The sequence below is a fragment of the Mustela nivalis genome (genome assembly GCF_964662115.1).
Source record: "Mustela nivalis genome assembly, chromosome: 9".
Lineage (NCBI taxonomy): Eukaryota > Metazoa > Chordata > Mammalia > Carnivora > Mustelidae > Mustela > Mustela nivalis.
This window is the reverse complement of record NC_139028.1, coordinates 76,351,717-76,372,826: the sequence shown is the minus strand read 5'-3', so window position 1 is coordinate 76,372,826 and position 21,110 is coordinate 76,351,717. Positions and strand designations below refer to the sequence as shown.

The 21,110-nt window shown below is 49.4% G+C and overlaps 1 protein-coding gene across 7 annotated transcripts in view; it reads right to left on the bottom strand.

The window, feature by feature from the left end:
- Nucleotides 1–21,110, bottom strand: part of INSC (INSC spindle orientation adaptor protein) — a 120,225-nt gene that overhangs the window by 3,795 nt on the left and 95,320 nt on the right. For all 7 annotated transcript variants that reach the window (XM_082683169.1, XM_082683173.1, XM_082683171.1 and 4 more), the window contains 5 exons: nucleotides 20,330–20,501; nucleotides 16,219–16,397; nucleotides 8,662–8,728; nucleotides 4,424–4,579; nucleotides 2,853–2,929 (listed from right to left, as the gene is read on the bottom strand). In XM_082683169.1, the coding sequence (XP_082539295.1) occupies nucleotides 2,853–2,929; nucleotides 4,424–4,579; nucleotides 8,662–8,728; nucleotides 16,219–16,397; nucleotides 20,330–20,501 (651 nt within the window). The remainder of the gene's footprint in view (nucleotides 1–2,852; nucleotides 2,930–4,423; nucleotides 4,580–8,661; nucleotides 8,729–16,218; nucleotides 16,398–20,329; nucleotides 20,502–21,110) is intronic.

Sequence of the window (21,110 nt, the reverse complement as noted above, 5' to 3'; positions counted from 1 at the left end):
TACACTCAAATGTGGAGCCCCTTCTAGGAGCCCAATCAGCAACACCTGCCCATTCTGGGGCCTGGGATGGGAAGACAAGTCTAAACAGCCCTTGGCCAGGCAAGAAACAGTCCCCAAACCCAAGGTTCTATGGAGACACCAAGAGCCGGAAGAGGGCCCCAGCCCTAAGGAGGTTCCTGACTAGTTGGGGAGAAACACAAAAACCCACCAGGCGCTGAGGTAGCAAGACCAGGGCCATAAGACATGGGGGAGAAAACATGGCTGAAAACAAGGTCTGGCCATAATGTCAAGCCCTTCGGCATCAGGCAGGCCTAGGTTTGGATTCCAAGAGCCTCCCTTTCTAACACCTGGTACCCTGGATCACATAACCTGCCTCCTACTAAAGAAAACAAAATCCCAGCCTGTAGGCCCGGGTGCACACTGTGTGTTCCCTGCCTCTGAGCCACAGATGGTTCCTGGGACACTTCACAGACTAGAGGAAGTCTCGTCTAAACCTTGAAGGGGCTGCTGGCAGAGGGAGAGAAAGGGCATCTGCTGAGGACAGGGGCCAGGGCAACGTCAGGGTGGCTCTCAGCACTCTGGCCTGGCCAAGCGGGACAGGGCCAGGAGGCAGTGGGAGGCTTTCTGACTCCGGCGGTGTGCTCCAGCCAGCCTGTGTAGGGCTGGAGATGGTAGGCCATCAATAAGGGGAATCATGGAAGGGCCCACTTCCGTGACAGAAGTAACTGTAAAATTAGGGTTACCCCAGAAGCCACATGGAGGGTGGATTAGGAAGGGAGGAGCTCTCTTCAGCATCCCATGACCCACCCTCCAGGAGAAATGTAATCCCCTTTCCACCAGGAAGACCTTCGAGTGATTAAAGATGGTGGCCAAGCCCTTCTGCATGTTTTACTTCAAACTAAGTATGGCGATGGACAAGGAACTGTGACAGGCCCACATACTGCTTGGAGACTTATGGCTCCCCACTATTGCCTCGGGGCCTCATAGTGCTGGGCACTGTGGGCCCACTGAGTTGTGGAGATAATGGCAGTTGGGGTCAATGATTGCATTTGCCCCCCATTAACTCTCTCCACTTGACTCCCTAAGCCAGACAGAATTAAGAAGTTCTGTGAACTTAAGAGGGAAAAATTACATCGCTCCACCTACTAACCTCCAACAGAAAATTAGCATCTCCCTCAGTTGCCAGTGCTGCTAGACTGCGAAGTCTCAACAATTCCTGCAACTCATGAGCCAATAAAAGTCACAGAGTAACTCTTGTTGAAGGTACTGTCAGATACCATTTATGCTTACTGCTAGTCAAGATTATAATCCTCATTAGACCCATGCTTTCTCTTATTGAATGTGTTCATTAAAAGTACATATATTAATACATCATGTATAAATACTCTAATGATTATTTTAATAGAATTAGTCTCCTTAATCCTATATATTTTGGTTTATGCATTTAAAAATTATTCTTAGAAGGGATCTAGAAGCTCTACCAGATCACCAAAGGCACCAAACAGTTAAGGTTCTCCATGAACCAGAATCAAAACCTTATGAGAACAGAGATGTTTGTCTTTTCTTCCCTCCAGAGCTGTATCCCCATAGCTTAGAAGTGTGCCAGGCACACAGAATCACTCAGTAAATATGTACTGAATAAGATTTACAAGCGTTTAGTGTCCTACTCAATGTCACACAGCTCATTAATGGCAAAACCAAGACAGGTGTGTCTTACTGCAATGCCCTCCTGTCTTCACAACATACAATGTCTATCAGGAGCTCCTAAAAATGAGATGAGCTTAGTCTAGAAAATAACGGGATGCAGAGCAGGCTTTACTGTGACCCAGCTCAAAGGCCCTCCAGATCTATCACTTACCCCCATGTTCTTTGAGGACCAACCAAGAATCTGGCACTCCCTTCTGAAAGTCAAATGACCTGTTTATACATTGGCTTCCCTGCCCCTTCATGCTTCCAACTGGAGGCTGTTCTATTTTGGGATTTAGGATAGCTCCTGCATGGAGGAATGAAGAGAGACAAAACATGCACCCCCAGCTGGTACAGGGGATTCGTTTATGGTGGCCTCAAGCAGTAAGGAGAAGTTGGGTGGGGACCTTGTGAGATGCACTTGTCTGGTTCAGGTTGAAGATCCCGGTGAATAACACTCTTTGTCTTGTCCTACTGCCTCCAGTCCTATTCCACAAAGGAGGGGGGAGCTACAGAACTGAAAGGGCTCCAGTAAACGGGCTCTGTCCAAGGGGATGGAAGGCTTTTCTCCCAGTGTCCCCTTTAGAACAGGCAGAAGACCTCCACACCCTAGCTCCTGTTGCTGCAAGCATCATGGTGTCACTGCCAGCTCCCAGCATTCCACCCGCCAGACACCCTGCTCTCCGTGTACTCTTAAGACTCCTCAAAACCTCAAAGGTTCATGGTTCCTAAAAGCACAGGTCGGAGGGAGGGTTCCCATATGTATTACCCCATATCATTTTCTTCACAGTTGTTTTTAAGATTTATTTATTTGAGAGAGAGAGAGTGTGTGCATGAGCTGGGGGGAGGGGCAGAGGGAAAGGAAGACAAGTGGACTCCCCACTGAGCAGGGAGCCTGATGCAAGCTGGATCCCAAGACCCTAAGATCACGACCTGAGCTGAAACCAAGAGTCAGATGCCCTACTGACAGAGCCACCCAGGTGCCCCTTTTCTGTTCACAGTTTCGTGAATGAGTGAAACACCCTTATCACCATTTTGAAGAGAAAAATTGACTGCAGAGTAGTCTATGGCTTATGCAGGGCAACTGAGGCCTCAGCTGCTCTCCTGGCCCTGGCCTGCAGTTCCGAAAGCCTGGGGAGGAAGCCAGGGGACCTTGGAGAACTCACCAGACAGGCCACGAGCACAGCATCACTGCTGTTCCTCTCGGAGGGCGACCTGCAGAGCTCGATGAGGCGGGACATACCTGCGTGAGACACACATGAACGTCAAGCCCAGGAAGGGGATGGACCCGGCCAGGTCTGACCCAGAGATGCTCCCTCTCCCTCACGCCTTCTACGTGGGGCGCTGTAGAGGGAGGTGACTCCTGGGCCCCACCAGCTCACCAACCAGCTGGGGAATGGGAGCTGAACCGCCCTGGAGGAGCTTGTGGTGGAAACCTCCTGCTCCCTCGGGTAGGAGGGGACCCGGGTCAGGGCCCGCACTGAGCTCAGGAAGACTGCAACAGGGTGTATGGGGGACCTCGGGGAGGAACTTCCTGTGTGGGTATTTCTGATTTTACCGGAACTCTATCAGATGTTTACGTCATTATCAGCAGGACTGCCCAATACTGCTTTCCCCCAAATGTCTACCTCAGTCAGAAAATACGTTACTGCTAAGATGACAGAAAACTTTAGAGTGAGGAGGCTAATGTTTCCTTGGCCCTTACAGAAGAAATGTAAATAAAGGCCTGTGCTTTTCAATATAAGGGGACTTTCTACAAACTTCAAAAAGCAAAAACAAAACAAAAAGTCAACTCATGAGATATTAATTAAAAAGGTATAGAGACACATTTTGTATGTTTACCTTCCAGAAAGCCTTTCTGGAGCTGGAAGCATGGGCCACCTCATGTCCTTTGCCAGGGACCTGCATGATGGGCAGCAAGGCCATGCCTGTCCCCGTGCCCCTACCTGGGGCATCCTTTCTCAACCACCACACTGCAATAAGGCCTCAAACCATGGCTGAGGCCTCACCTCCTTGCTAGAACATTCCTTGACCCACCTAGATAAATGTGAGCTACCTCCCCTCTGCGCCGAGACTTGGGCATGCTCTGAACATCGCTCTGTGGTCTTCAAGCGCACGTTTTCCTTCCCACATCTGCCACCCCGTGAGGCTGTAAGCCCCAGTGGTCAGGACAATGTTACCATCAGGGTGACAGTTGCAGGGGCCAGGACAGAGTCGAGCAGGCAGTGGGTGCTCTGAACCCCTCCACTGAGTAAATGTGATGAACTGAATGCATGAGTGATTTAATGGGTGAATTAATTAATAAATGAGCGAAAAGTGAGTAAAAGAAGCAACGAATGAGTTAATGAATGAACAAAAGGATGAGGTCATGAGTGAATCAACAAATGAGCAGGTAAGGAGACACGAGAGGAAGCGGATAATCGAGTGTGGGAGTAAAGGATGGAATGGAACAAGTGAATGAAGGAATGGGGTTCTAAATGGGAAGTCTGCAGGGGAGTCACGGTTCCATCCGACTTTAGCCTCTCTGGGCCTTCTCCTCTCTAGCTTTGGCCCCAGCTTACAAGCTAGACGAGGGACTGTACCTGGGCCCCCTTTCCAGTGTTTTCTGGCCCTGGGAGAGTACGGCTCACCTCTGCCAGGCTTGACTCCGAGTCATCTGCGGCTGCCATGAAACCGGGGCTACTCCCCTCCCCACACCCGCCCTCCTGCCACTCCTGCCGCAGACAACACCACTTACAGCTCAGCCGCACAGCCTCCCGGGCCACTTCTGGGTCTCGGCTGAGACGGGCCAGGGTCACCGCAGCCTTCTGCTGGACTCGCTCGCAAGCCGCCACCTCGGCAGGCGTTCCAGACCTTGGCTTCTCGGACAGCATGCCCATGATTAGCTGGACCCCTGGGTAGGAGGCAAAGAACAGGTGGCACCTGCCCCAGCAGGGAGCCTTCCCCCGGGAGCCAGCTGGGTAGAAGGCTGCAAGAGCTGGAGACTTAGGGGGTCTCCACCCCAGGAAGGAAGCTGGATGAGGCCATCGCTTCTCCTCCTTCTGCCCTGAGGATATCTCTGACTCCATGTACTAAGTCACTATACTTGGAAGGGACAAGGGAAGATATCCCTTTTCATTTTTAAAATGTGGTTTCTGAGCTTCTATTATATGCATGATACTATATCCAATACACAATAAATGCATGATCCCCTAAAACCTCCCAGTAGCCCCATGAACTAGATACTAGTATAGTTTACTGTGAGGCCCAGAGAGAAGGGAAGTCTCTTCTCCAGGGTCACACCTGGAGTAGCTGGGGAGCTGGATCAGAACTCAGGTAATCTGGTTATTCTCCAAGCCTCCTCCATCTCTGATTCAGCTGCACCTGAGATCGATCCAGAGGGGATGGGGCACCAGGGGAGGTGACCCGAACCTGGGCTGGATAACCAACAGAGCAAATGTTTTAGAGGGAATTCAAGCCCAGGAGGAGGGAAGGTAACTGGATTAAGAGCTGTACACCTGAACTGGATCAGCTGAAAGAACTTACCGCCCTCCCCTGAATCCAGATCTGTCTTCTAATTGCCCCATAAGCCCATCTCCACATTGATTCCCACCTCTGTGCCTCTGCCACCTAATTTTTCTGCATGGATGTCCTTTTCCCTCTCATACTCTATTTAAGTAATTCCCATCTTGCAGGTTGTAGTAAAAGTCCTTCTCCTAGGAGAGGTGTTTCCTACCTACCCCAGCCCACATCCCCTTCCCTACTCCCAGTGGCACCTGCCAGATTGGAACTTGAACCAGACATGGCCTACGGATATATTTTACGTTGCTTTGTTGCTCCACACACTGTCTAAACATTTTTAAAAATTTTTGCTATTATGAAAATTGGAAGACTTCCATTAAAATTCAGATTTCCATCAAAATCTAGCTTCCAAAAAAAAAATGCCTCCTGACTTCACACTGGGCCCACATTTCTTCATGACAATTTGCTGCTGAAGCTTATTATAAGCTCCCTCTTTTAAGTGAGGCTGGCTTGGTCCCTGCTGAGTCTACGTCATCCATTCATATTACTTGTCTGGGTCTACAGGCATCTAAGTTTGGAACCTCTGACCATGGAACCAGAAGGGTTTTTAGAGATCTAGCCCAACCCCCCTAACTCCCATTTTACAGAAGAGCACCCAAGGTCTGGAGAGAGAAAATGATTTCCCAAGTTCACACAGGAGTCTGTTCCAGTCCAAGACCTTAGCCACATGCCTCTCTGAATCATACTTGAGCCAAATGTGATTTCTAACTCTCCTAGATCCCGCCAATGCACAGGGGCTATAGGTCACTTAGTTATGGCCCTGGGACTATTCAGTCCTAGGGATGAGCCTTTTATCTTTCTGATGAGCTTCGTAAATAAATGCTCCTTCCTCCTTCCTACAGGCTCAAGGGACCCAGTCCCTCTTACCTCTGGCACCACACCTGCTAACCTTAGGGCAAGGTGCTTCTCTTCCCAAGCCTCCCACGGACCACTGAATGAAACACAGTCCTCAGGCTCCCTATGTCCACAATGTCCCTAAGACAAGGTCAAAACCATGAATGTCCTGAGGTGTGTATGTTATAGCCTGTGGGCACATGAACAAGGGACACCACAATGACAACTTTGAGAAGTGCCACAGGCTCAGAAAATTTTACTAACTCCTGGTTAAGGTTCCTAACAAAGAAGCCATTTTCCCTACCCCCACTTAGTACCTGGGATCTGATAAAGAATCAAATAGTTTCTCATCTACTAGCAGGTAAACCCCAAGGGGTAAGATTTGTGTCCATTTCCTTCATGGAAATAGCTGAAGTATCTAGAATAGTGTTTCACTCAAATATTTGTTGAATAAATATCAAATGAATGAATATGAATGCCTTCACGTGAAAAGTCCTACAAATGTATAAAATCCAAGTTTCCTTTAAATATATACTTTGTAAGTCTTATCTAGAAAAAGATAAGATGCCATGAAATTGGGGCTGCCTAGGAAAATCCAGACTGTTTCCAAGTCCTGCACAGGCTCAATGCCAAAAAAATTGCCTGAAGGTTGGGAGTTACATCTTCGGAGACCAGACCCCAAGGCCCTGTTCCCTCCCCAACACTCTCTCCATCTTGGCCCAGCCCCTACGGGAGAAGACTCAAGAGGGATACTGATGTCAGTGGATTGACAGGTAAGAACTTGGGCTGCCCTGGCCTGCCTCTCCTTATAGGGGTGACAGCAACACAGTCTCTGACCCCCCGTCTGGCACCCATCCTCCAGCCCACACCACCAACACTCACACACAATTCAGGCAGGACAGAGACTCTGCCACGTCAGAGTCTCAGGCACTCCTAGTAAGAGGACTGCCTTTCAAAGCCCAGTCCCCACAATAGCCTTGTCCTGTTCCGTCCAGGCTCCCACTGAGCTCCCGCTGGGGCTGGCTGCCTCACCACCACAGCCCATCCCTCCAGTTCTGCCCCATCAAACACTCTTTAGCTGAGCCCTGTGAGACGGCCACTGTTTCCTGAAAGAGCAGGCACCCTTGGCCCCGCGTCCATTCTTTGCCAGATAGTCTTCTAACAAGCTGCCTATTCATCCTCACGACGGTCAGGGAGCTAGGTACATTCCCATTTTGCAGACAGAAAATCAGAAGTCACACAGCTAGTAAATTACAGGGCCAGCATTCAAGCCCAGCCTGTTTCCAGTTTCCCCCCCCCCCCCGTGACGCCCCTCCCTCGGCTGCAATGTTTATTGTCAATTTCACCCTATCTCACATTATCACTCTGACCCAGTTAGGCTCTCCTGCCAGGACAAAGCTAAGGATTTCTTTACCTCTGTGTGCATTTGTTCAGCACAATGCCGGGCCTGGAGTAGGTCTCTAACTGCTGACTGAACAAGCTTGTCAATAGCCCTTTGTAAGCCATCAAACCCCCTACAGAGGCCAGATGTTCTGACCCCAAATCCATAGGCCTCTGGAGACCTGCCGCTGCTGACCACTTGAACTTAAGGCTCTGAGTGCGGAAGGAACGGGCCTCGAATGACACCCCTCAGTCTCAGCCTCAGCTGGCTCAGTAAAGTTTTTCATTATTAGCTCAATCACATAAAATTAACTCAAAATGATGTCTTTCAATTAATGATAGGGCAATGGGGGATGGGGAATGTGTGTGTTTGTTAAAACAGCAGGACGACCTGAGAGAAGGGGGTTTAACAAGAGCAGAAGCAGCTGGCCCCGGGCTCTCAGCTCACTCGTCCTCATTAGCGTCTCGGGTTTCCAACCGGCTGCTAATTGCTCCCTTATTTCCCAGTCACAGGAAGCCCTTGCTACCCCAGCTGCAGGGCGGCAGACCTGTCCTCTCCTCCCACAGAGGCAAAGACGGAGCAGGCTGCTCCCCCCACAACGAAACCCGGTCCACCTCACCTGGACTCTGCGGACACCCTGGATGCAAGCGGGACCAGGGAGCCAGGGGGATGGCCATGCTCTCGGGGTAGGGGTCCGGGGGTCAGGTCTGCTCCCCCACCCTCACCTTCCTCAGGAGCTCCAGTTTTCTGAGGGAGGCCGATATGATACGAACGATCGAAAGTTCAAACATATCCTCTGGCAGGGAGAGATTTTTCCTTTTTTGGATCATAATGAAATATGTGTCTACTCTTCACCACCCTAGTTAAAATAGCACCTGCTAACCCCTCAGCTTGGGTGTACTTTACCCCCGCCCTGCTTTATTTCCAGCATGCCACCGGCGTCATCTGACGGGCTCTGTCTTCTCAGTCAGTGCCTGTGTCCCATGAGGACTGAAGTCCATTGAAAGCAAACAAGCACTTACACATTGGCCTGGCTCTACACATATGCATACACACAAACACACACACGATCACGTAAGTGTGAAGACACACACCCCCAATTCTCATACCGACACACAGGCCTTCACACAAACACAAAGGCACACGGTCCTGGAGAGCCATGTAATCCATGCAAGGTACACAGTGCTGAAAAGACATACCATTCTCCTGAATGATGTCAGAGGCACACTGCTCGAGGACAGACATGTTTGCCAAGATGGTCACAATCTGGAAAAGAGAATTGGGAATCTGAAAAACGGGCACCCTGGGGCCGGACGGTGCTCTCTATAGACAGGGGAGCCCGGAGCTACGAAGCTTTCCTTTCACTGCATGACCCATCCTCCCATGGTATGGCCTTCCGTCCTCATGGGCTCCTGCCTCCCACATGTGCCTCCCCCAGTCACTGGTTCCCACTCAGCAGCATGTGGCACTGGGGTGGCCCCTGGGGGCCCCAAGACTCCATTGGAGAAAGCAGTGTGGCTTGAGTGAAGATGGGGGGCCCATCACCTTTCTACTGGGTATACCTAGCTCCAGATCCTGAAATGCAGACAGAACTGGCTGACTCCTTGTTAGCCCCTCCCCTGGCTTGGGTTTCACTCATCCTAGCTTCTTCCCCTGATAGTGAACCCCACCTACTTTCAGCCTGAAATTAATGGGTATCAACGTCAAGTTATAGGACATGAGTAAGATTACAGGGCAGCATTACACCACAAGTGTCATGTATTGTATGGAATTTGGTGAGAAAGTTCTTGCTCAGCTGACTTTACGAGTCTGCAGTCTACGATCCTTGCCTGTTGGTCATCCCCGAAGGGCTCTGTCTGTAGTGAAGATATGATGAAGTCAGGTGGATAGCGAGCCTGGTTACAACCATGTGGGCTGGGTAGCCAATAGCCCACCCCACCCTGACCCCTTGGCATAGTCAAGATTGCAGAGACAACTCACGGCCCAAAACTGGATTAAGGAATGGGCCATCAAGGGACCGCTTATAGACCCCCAAATTGTAAGGTGCCAAAACACCACTGGAAAATGTTGGAAACTTGGTGCCTATTAACTCAGATACCACCCAAGACACTGCTCTAGACATAAATGGCAAAATGAAACCCACCCACTGCCATAGAAGCAGACAGCACTCTTGAGTGGTAATTTAAATAAATGATAAAACAAAACAGAAAACACTTCTCACTGGTGCAGTCCTATCTCTCTCCAAAGGGTTCTTCAAAGCTTGTGAAACATTATAACTGGAGGCCATGTCCCCACCTCTGAGGCAGCAGCTGACAGTCTACGGAGGACAGTTCTAGAACTGGATAATGCATAGTAATGTGCTGTTTACCAAGAAAGAGTATTATCTAGATTTTAATTGGTTCAATACTGGCATATTATTCTGCATAAAAAATGCATATAACAAAGCTCTTCTTCTGCACAGAAAAGAAAAAGTTTGCCATATTAATAGAGTATCTACCCCCATCCCCACTAAACATGTTGAAAAAGGATATGTATGCTTAGGCTGCTGTGTGTCATCCCTGAGGCTCAGCCCTGGTCAGGGGCCTGGCTAAGCATGCTGGGATGGGCTGCCAGGGGAGGAACGAGAGAATACCCGCAAAAGCTCTATCCCATAGACAACTCTGCCCCTCCCCCCAGATGTTCTATGAAGGCTTCCTCCCTAGAAGCTCTTTTTCTTCCTCTTCTCAGACAGTGAGTGTGTATGGGCTGAGGGGAAGGAGTTAAAGGAAAAATATAGGTCACAGATACAGTTAAAACATGGAAGGTTCCCCAAGAGGCTTAAAGTCTTATGAGCAAGGAAACGAGAGGCCAAGTCTGGGTCAGACTGTGGTTCAATGGCCTTCTATGGGCCGTTAACAGTAGCAGGGTGCTCAACCTCTCTTCCCACCACCCAGACCCACCATGCCCCAACCGTCACCAGCCAGCCATTCCAAATAACCACTTCCTGGACACACAGATCCAAGTGGGAAGGTCGGAAGCAAGGAAGCAAGGAAGGAAGGACAAAATAAAAAAAAGGAAAAGGAAACCTTTGTCTGCAGCACCAGGTTCATTACGCGGCAATTACTAGCTGTGTCACGGGCCCAGGTAGGTCTTTGTGCCAGACTAATTTAGATCCTGTTAATGAAAATTACTTCCTCTTTGCAAAGCCTGTACCCCATGTGGTTTTCTGAGGTTCAGATGAAGTATTCAATTAAGCACAATTTGAATAAATGCCAATTATGCCCTGCTTTGAGTCCCCCTTCTGAAACATCCTTGCATGTGCCGCGTGAAGTAGTGGGGAAAGCGAATCAATACTTCTTGAAGTCAAGTGCAGGAATGGGATTTTAGGAACAAATGGTTTACCTTGTTGGCAACATGATAACAATGCCGTCAGGGGATAGTGCAAGAGCTGGGAAGTTTTCCCCTGGCCCAGGCTGATTTAATCCTGTCTGATGATTTTCAATTAAGTTCTAATCCTCCTGAGTGAAAGGGCACTATTCCCTCTGCAGTTAATTGGTGAATACAGAGGATATCAGTCTCAAGAGACGCCCCAGGTGAGAGGCAGTGCAGCGTAATGGCTAAACACAGGGATCAGCCTAGTTCCAAATCCTGGCGTTATCATTTCTTTTCCATAGGATCTTGGCCATGGTATTTAGCCTTTCCTTGGTTGATGAAGGTGTTTTAGTTTTCTACTGCTGCTATAACAAATTACCACAGGCTCAGGCTTAAAACAACACAATCTTCCCTTGTAGTTCTGAAGGTAAGAAGCCTTCCACAGGTCTCGAGGAGCTAACACCCGACTATCAGCAGTGATGCATTCCTTCGGGAGGCTCTAGGGCAGAATCCATGTCCTAGCCGTTCCTGGTTTCTAGAGGCTACTCGCATTACTTGGCTCTCAGCTCTCTGACCTCTGCTTCCTCACTTGGAGCTCACTTTCTGACCCTACCCCTCCTGCCTCATTGTATAAGAACCCTTGTGGTAAGGTTAGACCCGCATCGATAATCCAGGGTAATTCCTTTACTAATATCCTTTATCACACTCGCAAAATCCTTTTGACCACATGACATAGAACACAGGCTTGGGGGGATGAGAATGTGGACCTCTTTGGGGGTGTGTGTGTCATTATTTGGTCTACAACAGGATAAATGTATAACATGATTCGTAAGATAGTTACAAGCATTCAATGAGCTAATATTTTGTCAAACACCCAGAACTTCTGTTAAACAAAATGAGCATAACTTTCTTCTGGGAAACAGAGCCTGAAAGTATCCAGAGCTTCAAGGATTATGTAAAGGAGTCCTAACCAATGCAGCACCCCCTGTTTCCAAATGTGCTGTTAATGGGAAATCATTCCTGAAGGAAGGCGAGATCCCAGAACAGAAGGAGCCCTTCCCAGTGGAGAACCCCCACACCCCACCACAAAAAAACTCTGTGCTCATTACCTCTGTGGCATTTTTCCTTTGGCCTCCCAAAGACTGCCTACCTTAGAAAAACTGGGGGGAATAGCAAATTGGCCCAGCCAATTAGCAGGGGACCTCCCATGTCACTGATTCAAGAAGAAATGCCCCATGTGGTAAGAAGGAAGTTGGTAAAGCCTTTTGATGTCAGCACACACAGAGAGAAAAAGGTTTACTTCATGCTGGCCTAGGGCAGATGCCCCTGGAACACTTGTCTGCAACTGATCCCAAGGCATGAACCAGGCTGGTCTTACATTCTCAACAAAGCCTGCCTGTGATCACACTCTGACTCTATCTCTGTCCCTTTCATTTTCTATCTTGTAAACTAACATTTTTTACATTGTAAACTAGGGAGACCATATCCTATAAAAATCAAGTGAGGATGATCCCGAATAAAAGGAACAGGTGTGCTCATATGAGAGAATTCAAACACAGAAAATCTGAGATGCATTTAATGAAAAGTTATGATTGCTTTTATGCTGTGCAGTAATTAGGACAAAAAGGCCAACATTTCATATGACTGTAATTAGAATTACTCTTTAATTGCTAGATGGAATATTTAGATTTCTACCATCACTGTGTTAACTCTCTAAAAGCTAGAGCAACAGTGTCAACAGCAGCCAGCAAAATCTCTTTCAGCCTCTAGGGGGAGCCCAGTGCTTCTCTCTGTCCTGCTTTCGTCCCTCCTTACCATTTTCTCTACCCCCCCACCAAAAAACCAAAAACAAACAAACAAATAAAAACAAAACAAAACAAAACAAAACAAAAACAGTCAAGGGGCGCCTGGGTGGCTCAGTCGTTAAGTGTCTGCCTTCGGCTTGGGTCGTGGTCCCAGAGTACTGGGATCGAGCCCCGCATCAGGCTCCCTGCTCAGTGGGGAGCCTGCCTCTCCCTCTCCCACTCCCCCTGCTTGTGTTCCCTCTCTCATTGTGTCTCCCTGTCAAATAAATAAATGAAATCTTTAAAATAAAGAAAAAAAAAACAGTCAAGACAAGGACACAGGACACCAGACACTGGTCTGAAGAATTCCGCTTCCAAGAGCGGAAGGATGTGGTCTCTTTGAATGCACTTTCTTCCCCAATGCCAGGGAGGCAAGGCAGTGCAAGGGAAGGCGCAGCCTCTGCTTCTCTCTCCTGTGCCTCTCACTCTATCTGCTAGGCATGGTCAGGGGCCAGGGAGCTGGGAACTGGGCAGGCCTGGACACCAGGAGCACCTGCCTAGGCCTGAGAAAAACACAGATCCCACTCTCAGGAACTTGGATCTTCCAGACCCAGCATTCCCTCCTCACCACCAGAGAGACAAGACAAGAGGGCTGGGATTTGGACTCAGGAGAGAGAACCACAAAGGCCATAACACTGTCTTGGATGTAGGTCCCAGGCTGTTGGTGAACTAAGCCAGAGGACAGTGCCCGGGGATTGCATCGAGGTTGGGGTGTGTGCCTCATAGGATCGAGAACGGGTAAATGCCAGATTACAGGTTCTGTGTTTAGTGTTCCCTTGGCTCTGTAAGAGGGACTCCTGGGGCAGGTCAGGACTGGGTGTTGTGATGCTGGTTTAGTCTTTATCAAAAACCCCCGAAACCCCACTCCCCGATCCACACACACAACTTGCATTTACCCACACAGACTGGAGCAACACATGCATTGCCTGACTCCACACTACACGCACCACCCCCACATCACCTCCATGTTTGGCCTCACCCTCCTTCCCCAAAGCTGACATTCCATCTCAGACCCATCCCAGTTCCTGGTTCTATCACAGACCCCAGCTCCATTCATCACTGAGTATCTGCTTTGCTTCCGACTACTTGATGAGCCTTCTGTCATCTAATCATCATAATGACAGGAAGGGGGAAGAAAGAGATTATCCCCATTACACAAATGAGGAAACCTATGGCTCAGAGAAGTTAAGTGATTTGTCTAAGGTCACACAGCTAGCAAGTGGCAGAGCCAGGATTTGAATTTGGGTCTGTCTGAACCCAAAGCCTCTACCATTACTACTATGTTCCGTGTGTCACATAGGTATATAGAAGGGTTTTATACAGTAGAGAGGGGCCTTTGCAACGTGAGTCGATTATAATCCCTACTAACTGGCATTTCTGATAATGGGTTCCCGATGATAGTATTCACAATGAGTTTTCAGAAATGCCACAAAATCTGAACATTCTAAAATACAAACCAATGCAATGTGCGTTTTCATGGGAAGCAGAAACCAGTACCTTCCACCTCTATGAAAGCAATTATTTCTGAAAGGTCACAGAAAGTCATGCTCAGGGAAAGCTTCTGTGGTGGCCTAGATCAGATAACTGGGTCCCTGTCATCTTAGGTTGCCACTGCCTTGGGGCAGAGCAGAGATGAAGCAGCCCCAGGTCGTGGCTGTGGCTGGATTCCCTGGGCAGCGTGGCCCCTAGAACATAGTTCCCAGGAATGAAAACAGGCCATGCAGCTGTCTGGTGAGGCAGGGGGTTCTGGATGCATGACCATGTCCAGCTCCCCCACATTAGCAGCAGGGGTGGGGGTGGGGCGGGGGTGAAGAGTGCACACCCAAGGTAGCCCTCAGCCCTGTCCACAACCCAATGCTGGGTACAAGATGACACGGCAATCAAGGCTTTTGTCAGGCTCTTGAAGGGAATTCAGCTTGCTGGGGTGACAGGGGTTCTCACGGAAATGGCCATGCGGAGGTGGACAAAATAGAGATCCAAGACCCAGGGGCTCTGCACAGTCCTGGCGTCACTGGCAGACGCATTACCGGAAGCCTCGAGGCATTTAATTTCCTAAGTGTTTCAGGGGGCGGTGAGCACTTCAGTGCCTAATTCATCTTCATTGTCTTCATTACAGAGAGCTCTCTGATCACTTTAATCCTCCCCCTGCCACAGGAAAGAGCCATTTGTTTCTTTAATGGGTGCGCTTTCCCTAGCTAAGTGGCTGCTCTGAGTCACCAAGTAGGTGGGCAGAAGGTGAAGCTGTCCTGAGGATGGAGAGGGTTGGGGACGTGCCAGGCCCAGACTTGGGGGGAAAGAGGGGAGGGTGGGGGGTGATGTGGGGGGAGCAGAGAGAGTGTGGCAGGAAGACTCCAGATTCAGAAGGAACTGCCACCTGCATAGAGTCTGACCACCTTCTCTCCTGGCCCTGAACCCCCTCGTTCCGAGGAATCCATGAGGTTTCAGGAGGGGGCCGGTCGCTCCTCATGATACAAAAGGGACCTTGGCCCCTAGAGCTGCAGGATGTCTGAGCTGGAAGAGACCATGACCATTTTACAGATAAGGAAATTCTAGTCTGGAGGTTCCCCATTCGGGGCTGCGTGCCTCACATTTGTATTCATGTGTTTAGTTCATTCTTATTTCAACTTGGTGAAGTATGTCGTTTTCGACCCCATGGGCAGATGAGGCTCAGAGTGAATCGTCCCCAAGGTCCGTGAATAGAATAGTAGAGAAGCTTTTGGCCTATAGGGAAAAGCTTTTGGCCTCCAGAGAGCTGAAGCCATCTGGGAAGGCTTTCCAGAAGTTTCTGGGGGCAGGGGTCCAACAGGAAGCTGTGGCAGCTTTGACGAGGTGTTGGGGATGGGAGAAACAGACTGGAGCTAAGAGGCAGATAGGGGTGAGTGGGGTTGGAGGCTGGGGGGACCATCGGCTCAGGCACCTGGTGGAAGTTACAGGGGCCTAACACCCACCTGATCCACCACCCCCACCTGCTGGTAGGGAAATAGGATTCTGAGCATGACAGGGGTGGGACAGGGTAGAATTCTATCACCTTAGAGCTCAGGGCTCCAAAAATCCCCTCAGTCAATGTTTTCCAACACGTTTAGCCATAAACCCTTTTTCCCCAAACAAAACTTTATGTGGAGCTCAAATATACAAAAACTCTGAGAGAGGGGTTGAGGCCCCGAATCAAGGCTCGGCTCCAGCCCCTGCCTTTCCGGAGGCAGAGAAGGGAAGAAACTCTCTGCAGGGAACAATGTCAGACTGGGACACAGAATTCTAGAGGAAGCCCAGGGAACCCCCCTCTGGTAGCTCTGCTTCCTGGGCTATGCCGGCATGGGTGGGCAGATAGAGGAGGGCCTCACAGTGGTCAGGAGGGAAAAGTGAGGTGGGGAGTGGGCTCACAAAGATGCTTCAAGGGCAACAAGGCTTGTCTGGAGCATTTTCCTTGACCTAGAATGTGACTAGCAGGATGGGCTTTGTGCTGCCCGCCCACATTGTCTCCCCCAGAACCTTTGCCCTGGCCTCCCGACCTCTGTCTTCATGGCTGCAGGCTCTTGGCCTGCTCCCGTCTGGGCTGCTCACCTGATCACGAGTGTAAGGCGTATCCACTCGCTGCTTGTCGCTGCAAGCCTCCAGGAGGACGCGGATGGCATTCAGCTGCAGAAGCATCTCGCAGGCCATCGTGTCAAAAAAGGTGATGTTGGCAAGGGCTGCAGAAGCCAGCAGGAACACTTCCCCAGAGGAGGCCTCTTGGCACAGTTCTGGATGGTAGAGAGGAAGACATCAGCCTCCTTGCTAGGGCCCCTGAATCCGTTATCTCCTTCGGGTCCCGCAATAGCTCTGGGGGAAAGTCTGCGCAGGATACCCATTTTAGAGATAGGAAAGCAGTTGCCAGAGAGGGAAATTTATCTGTCTACATAAGTGGCAGAGCTAGGATTTGAATCCTGGTGTACGCCTTCTATTTACTCCCGTGTCCATTTAATCCTTAACCGGGAGAACACAGTGCATCAGGCCCTGCTGGTGTCTTGGGATGGCATGGTGAATAACACAGATCAGGGCTTTGCCCCTGTTAAGTTTACATCCTAGTAGTAGGTGGGAGAAAATCAGCTTTTAAAAAAATGAATAAGATTATTGCAAATTCTAATGCGAGAAAGAAAAAGAACAAGAGCTAAGAGATTAACTAAAGGCCCAGTGGGGTGCATAAGGAAGGTTTCCCTAGGGAAGTGACAGCAGATACTTTAAGGAGAAAATGAGGCAATCATGAGAGTATTTGGGGAAGAACATGTTCTAGGCCCAAGGAACCAGCAGCATGTACAAAGGCCCTGAAGCAGGAAAGAGCTCCCAGTCCATCTGTGTCTCCAGCAATGTACTCGGGACTGCTCCTGAATTTGCCTTAAGAAAGAAGCTGAAGTTAAAACATAAGGGCTCTGCCTTTCCAGCTGCCATCAGCAGAGTTTCAGGATTTCCTCTGGTCCCAAGAAAAGGGTCACATGGCCGTGGAAAATTCCTACACCAAGCCTTGGGATGTCAGGCTCTTTCTTTTGGATCCTAGTGGCCATGACCCAAACCTAACCAGAGCTCCCCACTTTAATCTGCAAGTGATGAATCTGATGGGTCTTTGCAGAGGAGGGAACATCCCCCACACCCTGTAATTCTCCACCATTTAACACATTTCCCCATGGGCTCCACTTGACCCCAAAAGGCCTCCTGCCCCAGGAGAAGGTGTGCCAGCCACCCACTCCAGTGGACTCAACTTCGGACCCTCAGCTCCCACTGGAGCACCATTCAAGGTGCTGCTGCGTCTAGGTTACTCTCCTACTGATCACACCTCTATGAAAACATGGGGAGAGAAGCCACTCTTCAGGAAAATGTGCTTCCAGTTTCTGACATTGAAGCTGGCACCTCTTGTCCCTTTGAGTGAATACAGTTAACTGGTCCCTTCTTAAACAGGAACAGAATGTAATATTCATTGGGCCACCTGCTGTGTGCCTTGCCCTGCACCATTAAATTCTGAGCACCCTTAACACAGCAAAGACTGGTCTCTCTTTGCAGGTGTAGAAGCCGAGGCTCAGAGAAGCTTGTAGCAGCAGTGATGTTCCCATTTGTTGAGTGTTTACTTGGTGCAGGCACTGCTGTGTACCGTTGATCTCCTGAAGCCACTCCACGTTCACCATGATCCAACTTTCTATCACAGTTTTATAGTGGGAGAACTGAGGATTCAAATATGAAGCAATTTTCCCAAAATTGGGGAATTGAGGAATACGGGGTCATTGTTACCATCTAGACTCAAAGGCAGGTCGGCCCGATCTCAGTCTCCATTCTTTCGGCATCCCAGGCTGCCTCTTGTCACTAGGCCTCTTTGACTTTGCCCCAATGGTTTTCCTCCATATTTAGCTTTCAGTCCTACCAGGGAGGCAATTTCTGCCCTTGGGCAGTGCTGTGGCCCTCAGCCTAGGTGGAACCAACTAAGCAACTTGGCACCTTGATCTAATCCTCCAGGGCAAAGCAGCGGATTTGCCCAGAAATTCAGAACTCTATGATTGCTGATTTCCAATGACTGCCCTCTCCTCTAATTTGGAGGAACCCCTAGGGACAAGCCAACCTTTTCCAGGCCACCTCCTTTTACCCAAAGTTTGAAGTGAGACCACATGAGTCACTGGCCCACTTTGCTGTAAAGATTTCTTCTAGATCCAAACACCCACACTAATTCTCATGCAGTCACGGATGCCGCCAACACAGCAATTATTAACACAACCACCTAAGTGCCTTTTAATTTGGGTGCACATTTATTTAAACTACAGTCTGAGTCACCTGGGATGCGTTAGGAAGATTAAATTGAGGATTCCAATGACTCATTTATAAATGTTTCCAGGGAATAGCAAGAAATTGGAGGGCTATTTCCCACCAAAGAACAGAGCCCTGGCGTCCTGCCCAGGAAATTCATCCCATCTGCTGACTCTTGGAGTAGACTCTACAATGCATCTTCATCAGGGGGAAAGAAATAGAGAAGTTCCTCCTCTTCAGGGAGAAATCCAGCCTGGACCAAAAAGTAGGGATAGAGATACAGCAATAGTTGGAAAGCTTATTTAGACTTGTGGATGTTTAGTTGTTTCTTGCTTATACATTGGGAGATTTTCAATAAAATTTGGGATTTTTGTCTTGTCTTTAAAAATTGGCCTTTCCTACATGGCAACTGATCAATGGGGAGTTTAACAGTGACCACCACCCACCCTTCATCAATACAAGTGATTTTCAGTTTCAGGCAGGATTCAAATTTTCTTATTTTCTTCTTCCATATGGCCCTCTTCAACCATTTGTGTTTCCTGCCTGGCTCTGGTGGAAGATTGAGGATGAGACTCAAGGCATAAGTGAATCCTCACAATGTTATGTTCCCTTAAGAAGGTTCCTCAACCTCTCTAGACCTAGGTTTTTTCTCCAATTGAGTGAGCATTGAACTTTCTGCTCTCTTGAGTTCTCTCCAGCCAAGACGTTCAAGAGTTGGCTTCTAGGTTTTCTCAACTTTGAAGAAATGTAGATCCTGGCAAATTGAGGTATCCCAGCCTGGCCTGTGGGTGCCACTGCCCCCATACCTAGAATCAGCCATAAAGTCAGGGTAACTGATGACTCTTCTGTTCAAAGTCCTTGCAAATCTGAAAATTCTAGAGCTAGAAGTACTCAAGAGAAATGGCTCCAACCTCATGTTTGCTATATCAGGAAAATTGTGAAGGGCCTGCCCCAGGACTGCTGGTCATCAAACAGCTGTTTGCTGAATAGATGAATGAAAAGACAAAAGTCACACTTGAATGTTCTGACTCCTAACCCAGTTTCTGTGCTGCTCCTATATTCATGCTACTCCAAATCTTCCCAGGCCTGGTTTGATGATCCCAAGAGTGAAGGCTGGATTTTCTGATGAGACTAATTTTCATTCAGTTTCTATGGACATGGAGACAGTGGACATGGAGACAGTGACAGGGATAGGGGCAGAAGTAGAAACACACACCCTTGCCAGCACTTATAAAAGAAGGATGTGGTTTGCAAAACCAGTTTCCTAAGGATTTTATCTAGAGAAGTCTCAGCTTCAGCAGTTTTGGAAAGGGCAGCTAGAGGAAGAGAGTATTCTAGATCTCAGACTATGATTCTCCAGCCAGGAGTACACAAGTCTGAATGGGGGAATCCAGAAGAGTCAAAGCCTTCAAGGCCCTGGGCTGTGGGCCCAGTGGTGGGGTTGCAGGTGGTAGGCTGGCATATACCAGTGCCTTCCGAGAAGCTACGTGCCCCTTCATTGTTGTCCCACTCATTGTCTATAATAGTCTGAGACTTCAGGAACAAAACCCATCAGAGTCTTTCTGGTCAAGGATCTGAACCTCAAAATTCAAGGTCCTCCACATCTCCACGGGGCCTGTCCTGGTCTCTGTTCTGAAAGGTCCATTAATCCCAATGTGACCTTAACTCAAAGAGCTTCTCAGAAGGCTGCATACATTTTAATAGGAGATTTGAAAAAGAAAGTTCTTTCCCATCTCTGCTGCATGAACAGTGGGATTTCAGCTAGTGTGACATCAGTGCAAGCTACATGGGGTGCAGTGAGTGTGGGCGTGTGATGGAGCAGAGCAGGAAGGCCTCCTTGGCCCCCGCTGAAGACAACTATGACAAGTCCCACTCACGCAGCAGTCCCCTCCCGCCCAGGGGGACTCACTGACAAGAGCTGTCACGATTTCTTCCATGCTTTCCAGAAAGCTGCTGAGGTGCTGAGTAAAGGGCAGGTGTGGGGATGTGACCTGGGCGACCACAGCCGCAGCCTCAGCCCGCGTGGCCTCTGAGTGGCTGTCATCGGTCAGGATGTCGGCCAAGCATAGAACGCCGTCCACCTGCAGGGGGAGAGAGGGCACGGCCCTGTACATCCCAGAAGAGCGCCACTGCTCAAGACAGTGTGGAGATAGACACAAGCCCCCCACAGGGTCCAGCCAGTCCAGGACTCCGTGTGGAGCCAGGAAAACCTGGTGACAAGGCCCCCAGAAGGACCCCAAGTCTGGCATCTGAAGCCTTACCCTTGGCTTCAGCAGAGACTGGTGACCTCCTACGAGCTTCTTAGATAGCAGGCATCAAGCCAAGTGCCCAGGGGCTAGCCCCTGACCATGCACCACAGCAAAATACAGTAAAAAGAACAGTCACTTAGAACTCCCATACCCCGAGCTCCAGCCCTGGCCCCCTCTTACTTGCACTGTATGACCTGGCCGTAGTCACAGCTTCTCCGAGACTCGGTATCCTCATCCACCAACAGGGTGTTGGGGGTTAAGGTGATGAAGTAGGTGATGCAAATCCAGACAGGATGCTTGACAAGTGTTGGCTTTCTCCTCCCTTCCTTGGGTTAGCTCTAGGCTGAGCTCAACCTCCTTCCCTCCCTATCCCATCCTCCACCATCCTTGCCCTCTAGAAAGACGGCTGCTCCCCTAGAGGCTTGCTCCCTCTGCCTAACC